Here is a 13,431-nt window from a genome sequence, read left to right on the forward strand (position 1 = left end):
ATTTATGATTTAACCAAATGATGTATGGGATAATGTGCTGTTTAAGAATGTGGTAAGTTCAATGAGAGTTTGAGATATAGGGCAGGAAGAGGAAAATTGAAAGAAAAGCACTATTGATTTACTCGTTCTCTGATTAATGAATTGAGTGGTGGAGGGAATTTTGATGGATCAAAAGCTTTTATAAAGAGATAAAGTTGAAATCTCATGTCAACTACATATATGGTTGGTAGAGCTTAGAAAGGCTTGGAGAAGCCTCTTAGTCATGAGCTGTCTTTTGAGATTGAGTTATGCCTAGCCTGAATTCAAGAGATGGCAAGGGCTTTTTTGAGTTGTGAGAGACGGGAAAGTAAGCTTATTGTAAATTGATTCCACATGTAGGGGATTGAAAACTTGACTATACTAATTACTACTAAATTCTTTGGGGAGAAACAAGCATCAAAGGTGGCTTTCCAACTTCTATGTCCTGTAATAATCCTTATAAATGGATTATGTATAGCAGAAAGATGTTGAGAGAATTACATGAGGAAATGTAGGATGTAAGGTAGAAAAGTAATATTATCAGATAAGCCTTGTTTGTCAAAGAAAAAAGATTGACATTGCCCATGGATTGCGACATGAGCTTCTGCCCTTTGGGGTTTATGCCTGATTTGCTATTATTGGGAAATATCCAAGTCCCACATCGGTTGCCTCAATCCTTGAAGTGCAGCTTATATATCTATTGGGCAACTTCACTTAATACCAATTGGTTTTAAGATGAAATCTAACATGGTATCAGAGCAGGCTCTAACCTGGGACCTCGCCTTCGCTTCCGCTGCGACGAGCACCCACCATTTGATGTTCACACACCAAGCCCAATAAGTGTTGGGCATGAAGGGGGTGTATTGGGAAATACCCAAGTCCCACATCGGCTGCCTCAATCCTTGGAGTGCAGCTTATATATCTGTTGGACAACTTCACTTAATGCCAATTGGTTTTAAGATGAAATCTAACAGCTATGTACAAAATTTATGTAGCGGCAAAGGAACTGGGTTAATCTTGTAACTCACAATACCATTATGAAGGTTTTGACTTCGGACAAAGTTGGTGCTGTTAAAAAGTATCATCAATTTGGGCTCACATCACAAAAGATGGCTTACAAACAGAAAACATCTCCAACAATTTTAAGGGGCATTGCTCTTGTGGTAGTAGATTAATGGATGAATTTGGGTTTTTTTTACGCTTTGGTGCATGGAGCTTTCATAATTGCCATTATTTGTAATATAGTAATATACTTGTTACAGCCGTGATTATGCTTCAACTCAATGCTCCCAAGCTCTAATCTATGAGGCCTCAATACTTCAAAAATGGAAATGTATTAGTGTTGTATCCGCGCTAGACACTGATATGCCTTTGATATGTCTTAATACGTATTCAAGAAATATTCAATTTTTTATTTTTATTTTTTTAAAGAAAAAATGTAAGACATAGTTGGGATACGGCTTAAGATGAGTAGATAGTAGACAGGGCCCAAGTTCAATACTTCAAAAATGGAAATGTATTAGTGTTGTATCCGCGCTAGACACTGATATGCCTTTGATATGTCTCAATACATATTCAAGAAATATTCAATTTTTTATTTTTATTTTCTTAAAGAAAAAATGTAAGACACGGTTGGGATACGACTCAAGATGAGTAGACAATAGACAGGGCCCAAGTTGTTTTCAATACGGCTTGAGCCGCTTTTGATTTTCTTTCTTTCTTTTTTTAATTTTATTGTTTTAACTTTAGGATTTTTAGCATGAAAAAGGTCCTGACCTACACAAAATACAACTTATTTTCTCTTCTCAAAACATAAACAAAAACATTACATACCCCTTTCCTATTCTCCAAGCATGACAACTCCTTTTCAGTAGTTCTAGACGTTCGTCTGATGAGGGGGTTTATTTTTCCAGTAAGTATTTGCAATGTTTGCTAAAACAAAATTTGCATATTTACAATATTTTAAATTCACTCAAGAACATTTGCATAATTTCATTTTAACACCAACACTATTACATTTTATTAACGTATCCAGAACGTGTCGTATCCTTAATTTAAAACAAATTGACGTATTCCCATATCTGTGTCGTATTGTATGTGTGTCATATCTCCTATCTAGGCTTCATCCTCTAATAGATTAAAGTAAGTTTTTTATCCTACTTTTTCTTCTGGCTTGTTGAGTAGGGTTTTGTACTTCTGTTTGAGAAATGAGAGAGGCAGAGCCCTTCCTCTTGGTTTCCCAATTGATACACTCTACAACCATATCTACACCTATTGTTACTCAACCAGAAGGTGAGAAATTTTTCTATAGATGTGTTTATATTGTCTTTCTGTTACTTCATTATCTTAGTCCTTCATGCTGAATTGAGCTAGAAAATACATCTGAGTTGAATGACTTGATATATGAAGTAGTCAATTGTGGTTCTGCAATTCTTGGTGGAAGTTCAATAACCTAGCAAGAATGACCATGATTACTGCATTTACGCACTGGCTATCAAAAGCCTGGTTAAACACAATCCTATGCATAGTTACCTAGTCCATAGTACTAGTGTGGAATGCAGTTCGTGTAGATACATCAGCGGTTCGTCACTTTTTACATTATTATTAAAGACTTTCTTTAAATCTTTAAAAAGAATCTGATATGTGATACATGGAGCGATGAATTTGGCGCGTGATATAGATTACAAAGTTATTCAAAAAAGTTTAAATTTGGTATGCGATACACAAGAATTTTGAGTGAATCGTGTAACTAAACCCCTGCATTTGAAGATTAGCAGTTGCTTTTGGTTCATATAACTATCATAGTAAGCTCATATGGGGTTTACTTTAAAATGGTGATGTCATAGCTCAGGCTAGATTTGGAATTTACATTTTAACTTAAAAGGAGGTGAAGCTTTCAATTTAATTTTAACATTAGCAAATTGTTATACTAGTAATTGTTTAGTTACTTTAGACACCAAAAATCTTTGGCTCAAATTGTTCTATACTCAATAAAATATCAAGACATCCAACGTACACTTAGAAGGAAGAGAACAAAAAAGGCTCTTTTTAACCATATAAAAAATGGTGTAAAATAAATTGATATGAAATCATTGAAGTTCTTTGGACAAACAATAAGTGACACATCATTGGAGAAAAGTTTGAGTACACATATGCTCATCGTGTCTTTATAGAGTTTCAAGCCAAAAGATGGTGCTTGCATATTGGGAATTGGATTTTGATCACTAAGGTTTAGGTGACTTAAATACAGAGTGAAAGATTACATTTTACTAGATGAACTTTAATTGAATGAATGCATTGAAAGTTATTTTTGTTTTAACTTCTGAGAGAACTTGTTTATTATAGTTGGTGACAATCTTCACTGTAAATAGAGAAAAGAATTAGTGGAGAATCACAACACATGAAGAGAGATTGTGAACCAAAGTCACTTTGTTGAGAGAAAAATGTCTTTGTGTGAGAGTGCTATCATTTATTGTAACCATTGAGTGGGGTCTCGGGTTTGTAGAGTGATACACTATTTGGGGTGGGTTACAATCTGATAATCATTTTTGTGATAGTGAAATACTTTTGAGACGGTTCCGTGGATGTAGGCAAGAGGTGTCAAACCACATTAAATTCTTGTGTTTGTTATTATTTTTCCTATGGTGTAATCTTTATTGTGTTCTCACGATCTTTTGTGGGAGTGGGTAATTTTATTTGTGGAAGCGTTGATTACTCAATAATGGTATCAGAATTATGGCCCAGAGCATACAAAGGTTTGAGATATCGTTGTTTGATGGAAAAATAAATTTTATGATTTGACAGAGTACTATTCAAGACCTTTTGGTGCAACAAGGTCTTGATCAAGCGTTTGAAGATGAAAGGCCGGCTTCTATGAATGAAACCGAGTGGACAAAGATCCATAGGAGAGCTATGAGCACGATTTGGTTAGCTCTTGCTCCCGAGATAAAACATAATGTGTTGAAGAAGACAATACTGAAGACCTTGTGGGAGAAACTCGATAATATCTATGTGTCAAATTCGCTAACCAACCGCCTTTGTTTGAAAATGGAGTTGTATCAACTCAAAATGGAGATAGGAGGAGATCTCCATGACCACATCAACAAGTTCAATCAGCTAGTAAGCCAATTATTGAATGCAAATGATAAACTCTCCGATGAGGAGCAAACATTGTTGTTGTTGGCCTCACTACCAAGGTCCTTCAAAGCTTTGATTCAAACGTTGCTTGTGGGAATATAAACTTTGAATTGCTACCAATGCTTTCACTGTTCACATCTTTGATCTTTTCAACCTCTTCCTCCTTGGCTTTTGCCTTTTCAATAGGTGCCTTATATCCAAGGTTCTTAAAGAATAGCCCTTCATTTCGATCCCTCTCCATCTGGCACTCAAACTCCACTATTTTGTTTTCACTCTCTTCAATCTCTAGTCTATTAAGTTCAATAGATTCCTCGAATTCTAGCATTTGGCTCTCTATGTTTGCTATTATCTGTTAATCATAAATGAGTGTAAAAGGGTCATTTTTGAAGTAAATTTTACTTGAATATATATTCTTTGGCATGTAAATTGAACTATGTAGTATTATTGAGGTCTATTGTTTTATTCAAGATCTTAATTTTTTAATTGAATTTTTCACTGGAGATTATTTATTGTTATTTACTTTGCAAGGATAATTTTATATTGCTATTAAATTATCTTATTCTAGCTTATAATAATTTTTTTAATAATTTTTAATCCCTCTAATTTGAATTGTTTGGTGTTTGATCTCCTATCAATTTTCTTTTACCTAAATTGTTCAAATTTCTCAATCTTTACACATTAAATTGATTAAATTGTTTTCCTATCAAAACTCATCAATCAAACACATGTCTTTATCTAAAATGTAAAAGAAATCTTAAAAACCCATTCTTCAAACTAAATAGGTAAAGTATTTTTCTCCCTCAAAATATTTGTTTTAGTCCCTATAAAAATGTTATCGGTTTTAGTCCTTACATTTAAACAAAAATACTTGTTTTTAGTTCTTAATGAGACTAAAACTACATCACTTTTTTTCTTCAAAATATAGAGTAAAAACATGTACAATCTATTTATGATATGTAAAAGCTAAACTCCTTACTATTACACTGTCACATTACACAATTGATGTTTTGGAGGAAGGAGAACATTCTTCTATTGTGTTTATTACTTCTCTTCCCCCCCCCCCCCCCCCTTATTCAGTGTTACTCACAACATAACAAAATCGTATACCAAAATAGTGAATATATTATCTTTATTTTATCATTAATTATAATTTTTTTAAATAATAATTTTGTATAATTAATTAATATATATTTCTTTATACAATAAAATGTAATATAAAATATTATATTTTCACATCTCCTTTTTAATACGTTATTTTCATAAATGAAGTTATTAAAGTTATTTTACAGACAAACATAACCTCAAAAAAAAAAAATCTTTTCTTTTCTTACTACTTTTTTTCTTTATATATATATATATATATATATATATATATATATATACATAGATATAGATAATTCAACAAAAAAATATGAATAACTAGATAAATGTATGATTAAATTGTACTTAATATTTACTATTGTCATATGTCATTTCACAATGAAAATTGAAATTATTTTTCTAAATTTAATTTTTATATTAAGTTTTAAATATGTATAATATATATATATATATATATATATATATATATATATATGATCTTTAAATAACATTTAAATAAAAATTGATACATAATTTTCTATCTCTTTATTTTTAAATTAGCATGTTTATTTTATTTCATATCTATTTATTTATTTGAGATATTTTTTTACTATCTTAAGTATTGTTTTTAATTCAACTTATTTAATAAATAAATAACTCTAATTCAATTAAGTATATATCATACTTTTTTCTTACAATAATTTTTTTTATATTTTATTTACTACTATAGTTTTAATTTACTAACAATTGTATTTTAATAATTGTTTTTGAGATGAGTATTCAATCAACTCAACTTCAAGTATAAAGATCTATATCAACCTCGACAATCTTGATTTTGTAAAATTTAAGATAGGGTAAAATGAACTTTCTTCTTTTATTTTATTTTATTATACACATTTTGTAACATTTAACAAAAAAAATCGTTAGTTTATTCTAATTCTTTGATTGATGCCGTTAAAAAATTATAAATTTTATTCTAAATAACTACTTTACAAGAAAAAAAATGGAGCAACATCACATGAATGTTAACCTACCATGACCTTCATATTCGTAATATTCATGATACTTGATTTTTTCCTTAGTTTTAACATATATAAAATAATAAGATAGTGTATTCATAATTCATGCAACAATCAATGAGATCGACGATACGTTTGGTTAAAATTATGTTGCATGTGAGAGATGCCATAAGAAAGTTACAAAAGAGAGACACTTGTAGAGAATGCAAACAACTATCTAAGTACTCAACAACAAGGTTTAATATTTGTATATAATGAATTATTTTAATAACATAATTACATAAATATTACAATTTTTAAAATCTTTTTTAGGTTCAGGATACAATTGAAAAGTCTTGATGACACGTGTAGCAACATTCACAACAACATGTGAACTCCTTCACACCCAAAATGCAAATAAGGCTGACATACCCCCAATATTGTATGCCTTTTGCAAACACACTTTTATAATTTTGGAATCAAACTCACAACTTGAAGGAAGGATTTCAAATCTATACTATCACAAAGACTTTTATCCCAAAAAATATCATTTAGCATGATCCTCTCCTCAAAGAATTTATTTGTAATATATAAAAGCTAAGCTACTTCCTATTACGTTGCCACGTTAGCACAATTGAAGGATCAAACGAATAGAAAAGAAGTAGGATATACAAAAGAAGAACAATATTATATGCAAGTTATGGAATTGCAGAAAAAATAATTGTAATTAAAAGCTTAAAACTGAAATAAAATCATAAAAGAAAACTGAAACGGCGGTAGTTTGCATTGGATCAGTAAGGAGGGAGAAAGGAAGAAACTGAAATGACGGTAGTCTGCATTGGATCAGTAAGGAGGGAGAAGGGAAGAAAGACAAAGAAAACTGCAAGTTTATTTGAAAAGAAAGAAAAGCTTACAAAGATTGTTTCTCAGAGCTTCCCTCCCTAACCTCTTTTTGAACTATCTGTAAAAAAATGGTTGTCTCACAATGTGTTCAATGACTCCTTTTATAGAATTGAAAAATATTGTAGCTACAGTTTAGGTTATCTAAACCGAAACTATTTCTACAGTACATGTTTACAATAAAAATTTAATCTTTGGCTAAATTAATACCAAAACAGCCATCTTCATTCTGGTAAAAATCATCTGAAGAGTGTGTTGACTTGGCGTCTTCTTTATTTGATGAAGAATCTTCTTCATCTTGGTCTTGAAGTAGTTGAAGAACTTCTTTTAAGTTCTTGGTCAGATGTTCCTTTGACTTTGATCCTACTAGGAAAATCGCTAGCTTGGATTTCTGATTAAGAAACAATGAAGTATCTATATCAACTATCTTAAGAAACTTTGGATGAGCTTTGAACCAAATTTTAACCTTATCTAGTTCTGCTTTGGTTGCGTCAAATTGGTTCCACCACTTTACAAAGACATGTCTTTGGAAAGATGGAAGTTGCTTGTTATTTTTTGTTTTGCTGTATCTGTATTGTCGGTAGGAAGAGTTTTGTATCATGGGTTTCTCTTATCAGGTCAAAATCTCTTTTGTCTGAATATGAGAAAAAGCATTGATATCCCTGTGTTTGTGCTCTCATGAGGCTGTATTGGTACTGTATGTTGCCCTGCACATCCCAGGTCTCATATTCTTCATTGAGCAGATAGGGAAAGTCCTTGTTGTCTTTTTGGTAAGACTTTCATAACATGAGAGGGGTAATTTTATGCGGAAAAATTGCTCAGGCAGGTTACAATTTTGATGGAAATATAGTCCATCATTTTTGCGATTTTATGGCTTCATTTATAGATGGATTAAACCCCTCAGATCTGTTTGAGGGAGTGATCAGAATTGATTATAGACATCCATAGTCCAGAAGACTTTTTGCAGTGATTGTCAAGTCTTCATATTCGTTAGACATCCATAGGCTCTGGCTCGAGGGCCTTCTTTATCTTATTGATATTAGTGATATTTAATTCAAGGACTTTTTCTGCTTCTTCCCTAGAATAAAATCCTTTATAGGTTGGGCTTTGAATACCCTTCTTTGCCAAGTAAAGGTCTTTAAAGTTGGTGTAAACACCTTTATGAGGTCCCGATAATAGGACAAAAACTGTATAACCTTTCCTAGAAGGAGAGGCTATTGTGAGGAGAGGAACTCCTTGATTATTGTTATGAAGAAATTGTATAAGACACAAATTATGCCCTTATTCACAGAATAAACGAATTGCTCATTATTGTTTGTGTCTTGGAATATTCCAAATATTGTCAATAAGACAATTGAGTTTATCATTGATAGCTTTTCTACTAGGGTAGTGAAACTCATTTGTGAGTACTGGCAATTCTTGATTGCTGAATTTCATTTTGTGTTTTATATTTTGGTAAGAGACCTTGGAGGGCTTCATCTTGTTGAATTCCTGTAAAACGAGAAAGAATATCAGCAACAACATTCTTAGCTCCTTTTATATGTTCAAAGTTTATCTTTATTCCGTTATGATAAACATATTCTTGGAATAAAAGTCATCTTTTGTGAGGCTTTTTATCAATATTTATTTGTTGGCTACCATAAGCTACTATTACTTCACAATCTGTTTTTATGGTGATTTCACTTTTATTAATAAGGAAGAGTTTAAATCCTTCTAGAGCGTTTATCACAACAACAACTTCATAATCTGTAGAAGTTGAGTATACCTGTGGTTTCATGTGGTATTTTCCTGATGCATACCTAATGATCTCTTCGTCATGCATTTTTTCATATTTATTTTTCTTTTTCTTTAGGATGGCTCCCCATCATAGCTCGCAACCATCACATTCATTAACTAGATAATCAGAATTGAGTGGAAGAGATAAATATGGCAAATTATTGACCATTTCTTTTATTTTATGGACTAGTTTTATATCCTCTGTATTGAATTTCCTTTGTCGAGTTAAGGAGGTCTTGTTGTAAAGAGAAGCTGTATATTTTCCTAAATCTTTAATAAAATTTCTCGCATAATTAAGCAAGCCTAAAAAGGCTCTTAGGATTTTTATATCTTCCATTTTGTCTGGAAAACTAAGGATTTTTTGGGAAATGTGAGGCTGAAGCCTTATTTTCGCATTCCCTATTTCTGTTCCTAGGAACGAAATGTGAGTCTTACAAATTTCCATTTTTGACTTTGAAGTAATTAAGCCAAAATTTTCAAATAAGTGAAGAACTTGTTTAAGATGCAGATAATGTTCTTCCTTAGTTTTTGAAAAAAAACAAGTACATTGTCAATATATGTACACGTGAATTCTTTATAATTTCCAAAAATGTTATCCATTTTACCTTGGAAAATTTGTGATGCATTTTTTAATCCAAAAGACATTACATTCCATTCAAATAATCCCTTTGGATAAGAAAAAACGATCCATTTTTCCGAGTCAGGATGCATTTTCACTTGATGAAATCCTGATTTTAAATCAAATTTTGAAAACCATTTGGCCTTTTGTATCCTATTTATTAATGCATCTTTAGAAGGAATAGTATAACCATCTATGTGAGTGTTATCATTAAGCCTTTTATAATTATAGACCATCCTAGTTTTTCCTCTTTTTTGTTCTGAGTGTTTATTAACAATAAAGGTAGGACTCCTATGAGGACTAATGCTAGGTTCTATAACTTTTAGGTCTAAAAGGGCTTTTATATGATTTTTACATTGTTCAAAATTTCCATATTGAATGTCTTTGGTTTTGATTATTAGATCGGGGTTTATGATGTCTAATTTACATATAACAGGATCTTTTTCCCAATATTTAGTGGGGTCTTCTCCTATTATACTTGTTTTATTTAACCATCTATAATCTTTTGTATATCAAAGGTTATGTATGGTTTTATTGATCTTAACAGAATTGTAATCACATTCTGCTATAAATAAATCATATTGTAGCTCAATTTCTGTTTTTATGCTATTTAAGATATTTTCTTGATAAGAATCTTGGGGTGTATCTAACGTACTTATTCTATCATAATGAAAGCAAGATTAAAAAGAAACAGAAATGATGACAGAGTCGAACAAAATCTATGAGGGGGAGGGAAGAAAAGAAACTGAAGCGGCAGTAGAGCCGCACAGGATCAGTCAAGAGGGAGAAAAGATATAAAAAGAAAACTTAAATTTTATTGAAATCGAAAGAAAAGCTTACAAAGATTTTTTCAATACAGAGCCTCTCTCTCTAAACCTGAAATTACTATCTGAAAGGGTGCCTCACAAATGACTCGAGGACTCCTTAAATAGACAAATAATTCTACTGTAGATACAGTGCTGGTTTCGTGACCGGAACTATTTATACAGAACAGGTAAATTGAAATTAATCATTATTTAGCGAAATACCAAAACAATCTTCCTCGTTTTGGTAGAAAGGATCATCATCTTCTGAAGAATTAGTATCTTTCTTCTTTGAGGAAGAACCTTCATCTTCTTCTTGTTGTAGAAGTTGTAAGACTTCTTTCAAATTCTTTGATAGATTTTCTTTTGAGCTGGAACTGACCAGGAATGAAACTAGTTGGGACTTCTAATTAAGGAATAAGGAAGTCTCAAGATCAACTACTTTTAATAGCTTTGGATGAGCTTTAAACCAAAGTTTGACCTGGTCTGGTTCAACCTTGAATGCATCGAACACAGAGTCCATACAATATTATGAATACACTCAGGATACAATATTATGAATACACTCCAACACATGACCATGGTAGCCACGGCATACCAGACATCCCATGAGTGTTTGGAGGAGGAAGCAGAAGGGAAGGACACACCAAGTCTTAGAGCTCTCTTGTGAAGAAATCCAAAGTTTGAGTCTCTCCGCTAGGGGAAACCCTCTTTTCTTAGCCATTCCCCCATTTCTTACTACTAGTCATCCAACCCTTTCTTCTATTAACCTCTGAAGTGTAAAGCTTCTCATGGCTATGAGAGGCTAAACCCCCACTCTGTTGGAGCCTTGTAGCCAAAGCCCTTGTAATGTAACTGCTTTTCTTATCTATTAATGCAATTTCAATTTCTATTGTCTCTTTTCTGTTCTTCATCTTTATTGTGTGGTTTGGCCATCCATGCATTTGTTTTTAGGGGTTATACATTGGGAAATGGTAATGTCTAAAGAAACGGGAAAGGACATCTCAACATTGCATTACTAGGGATAGACTGACTTTGTTATGCCTCTACATACATCTTTATACTTAACACTATTTATAATTCAATCTTTGCAAAGGGATTTGGGAGAGAGAATACATAAATTAGACTTTTCATCATGAGGGGTCAGGGTTAAGCATATTAGTAGATGTGGGTGGAAATTGGAAAGCAGTTAATAGAGAAAAACATTAATATTGCATCAAGGGTAGTTAGGCATGCTAGGCCCCAACATTATTATATTTTGAACTCACCTTTTTGTATTTAAATTATTATTTATTTTTCTTGTTATCTTTTCCTTTTCCCTTTTACCCTCAATTTTCATACTTACAATTTCTTTTTTCTTCTACTTCTTCTCTTGCTTACAAATTGGACATTTACCAACGCAAGTACAAACAAAGTCCCTGTGGACTTGACACTCAGTCTTCTGTTTTAATATTTACTACTTGTGATAAAATTGGTACACTTGTCAATTTGTTAACAAGTTTTTGGCGCTGTTGTCAAGGACTTTGGTTTTTGTACTTGGTTGTTTACATATCCCAATTTGAGAAGCAATCATTCTTTATTCTTTAATTTTTTATTCTCTTTTATCTTTTAATTTTTTTAATTTTAAAAAAATTCTTTATTTACCCTTATATTACTTAGTCTTTTTAAAAAAAGGAAAAAAAGAAAAAAATTATTTTTAGTTTTAATTTTTATTCTATGATAGCCTGCACGGTAGTTGTTTCTTTTGTGTATGTGAGGAAACAATCTTGTTCCTTTGGATCTAGAAACTGACGCAACCTACAGACGAAACAACACTGAAAGAAAAAAGAGAGAGCAACAAGAGGTGCAGATCAGTCAAGGAGAGTGAGGATCCTCATTTGAATTATCCTCAACCACTTTTGTGACTAGTCCACATCCTTTCTCTGAAGAACGCATCATGACAGAGGATTATCCACAAAGGATGACGCTAGAGGACTACTCTAGCTCTGCCATACCTCAGTACTTCACCAGCATAGCCAGATCATATATGCAAGCGGCCAACATCTCATATCCACATTCCCTCATCCAACTGATCTAGAGGAATCTATTTCACGGCCTATTGAGTGAAGATCCATATGCACATCTGGCCACATACATTGAGATCTGTAACATGGTGAAGATAACAAGAGTGCCAAAAGATGCCATCCACCTTATCTTATTCTCTTTTTCCTTGGCTAGTGAAGCAAAAAGATAGCTTTACTCGTTCAAGGGGAATAACTTGCGGACATGGGAATAGGTGGTGGAGAAGTTCCTGAAGAAGTACTTTCCAGAGTCCAAAACCGTTGAGGGAAAGGTGGAAATATCATCCTTCCACCAACACCCTGACGAATCGCTGAGTGAAGCACTTGACTGCTTTCATGGGTTACTCTGGAAGACTCTTACACATGGGTTCCGCGAGCCAGTTCAACTCAACATCTTCATTGATGGCTTGCAACCCCATTCCAAGCAACTCCTAGATGCCTCCGCCAGTGGGAAGATCAAGTTGAAGACTCCAGAAGAAGCCATGCAGCTGATAGAGAATATGGTAGCCAGTGATCATGCCATTCTCTGTGATTGAGCCTACACACCTACAAAGAAAAGCCTTCTTGAGTTCACTTCTCAAGATGCTATGTTAGCTCAAAACAAGCTCCTGACCAAGACCTTAGAGAATCTCACAACCACTCTGAGCAATTTTCCCCAACAACTACATGTAGTGCAGCCTCCTCCAGCCATGCGTAGTGGGGGATGCAACATTTGTGGGGGTGCTTATGAGTTAGGCTCATGCATGGTTCAAGACAACACAACCAACAAGGTCAACTACATGGGCAGTTAGAATTATCAAGGATTCCATCAAGGAGCACCACCGGAATTCTATTAGAGAGGTATTTTTTCGCAGGGCCAAGGTTGGAAATCCCATTAAGGAAATAACTTCAACCAAGGAGGTTCATCTCATCAACCTCCTAGCCAAGAGCTCAGCCGACAGGAGAAACCAACTAAGTTGGAAGAATTGTTGGTACAGTTCATGCAGAGTACCATGTCACACTATATGAGTACTGATGTAGCAATCAGGAATCTGGAGGTA

General features: G+C 33.1%; 1 protein-coding gene across 1 annotated transcript; it reads right to left on the reverse strand.

Annotated features, from left to right (window-relative positions):
• Nucleotides 1-4,219: 4,219 nt before the first annotated feature.
• LOC102666886 (uncharacterized) lies at nucleotides 4,220-11,245 on the reverse strand. The gene is made up of 2 exons (XM_006574087.1): nucleotides 11,102-11,245; nucleotides 4,220-4,504 (listed from the first exon to the last, which is right to left on the reverse strand). Exons 1-2 carry the CDS (start codon nucleotides 11,243-11,245, stop codon nucleotides 4,220-4,222), a joined length of 429 nt encoding a protein of 142 aa, XP_006574150.1.
• Nucleotides 11,246-13,431: the final 2,186 nt, after the last annotated feature.

The sequence above is a fragment of the Glycine max genome, chromosome 1, assembly GCF_000004515.6.
Source record: "Glycine max cultivar Williams 82 chromosome 1, Glycine_max_v4.0, whole genome shotgun sequence".
Classification (NCBI taxonomy): domain Eukaryota; kingdom Viridiplantae; phylum Streptophyta; class Magnoliopsida; order Fabales; family Fabaceae; genus Glycine; species Glycine max.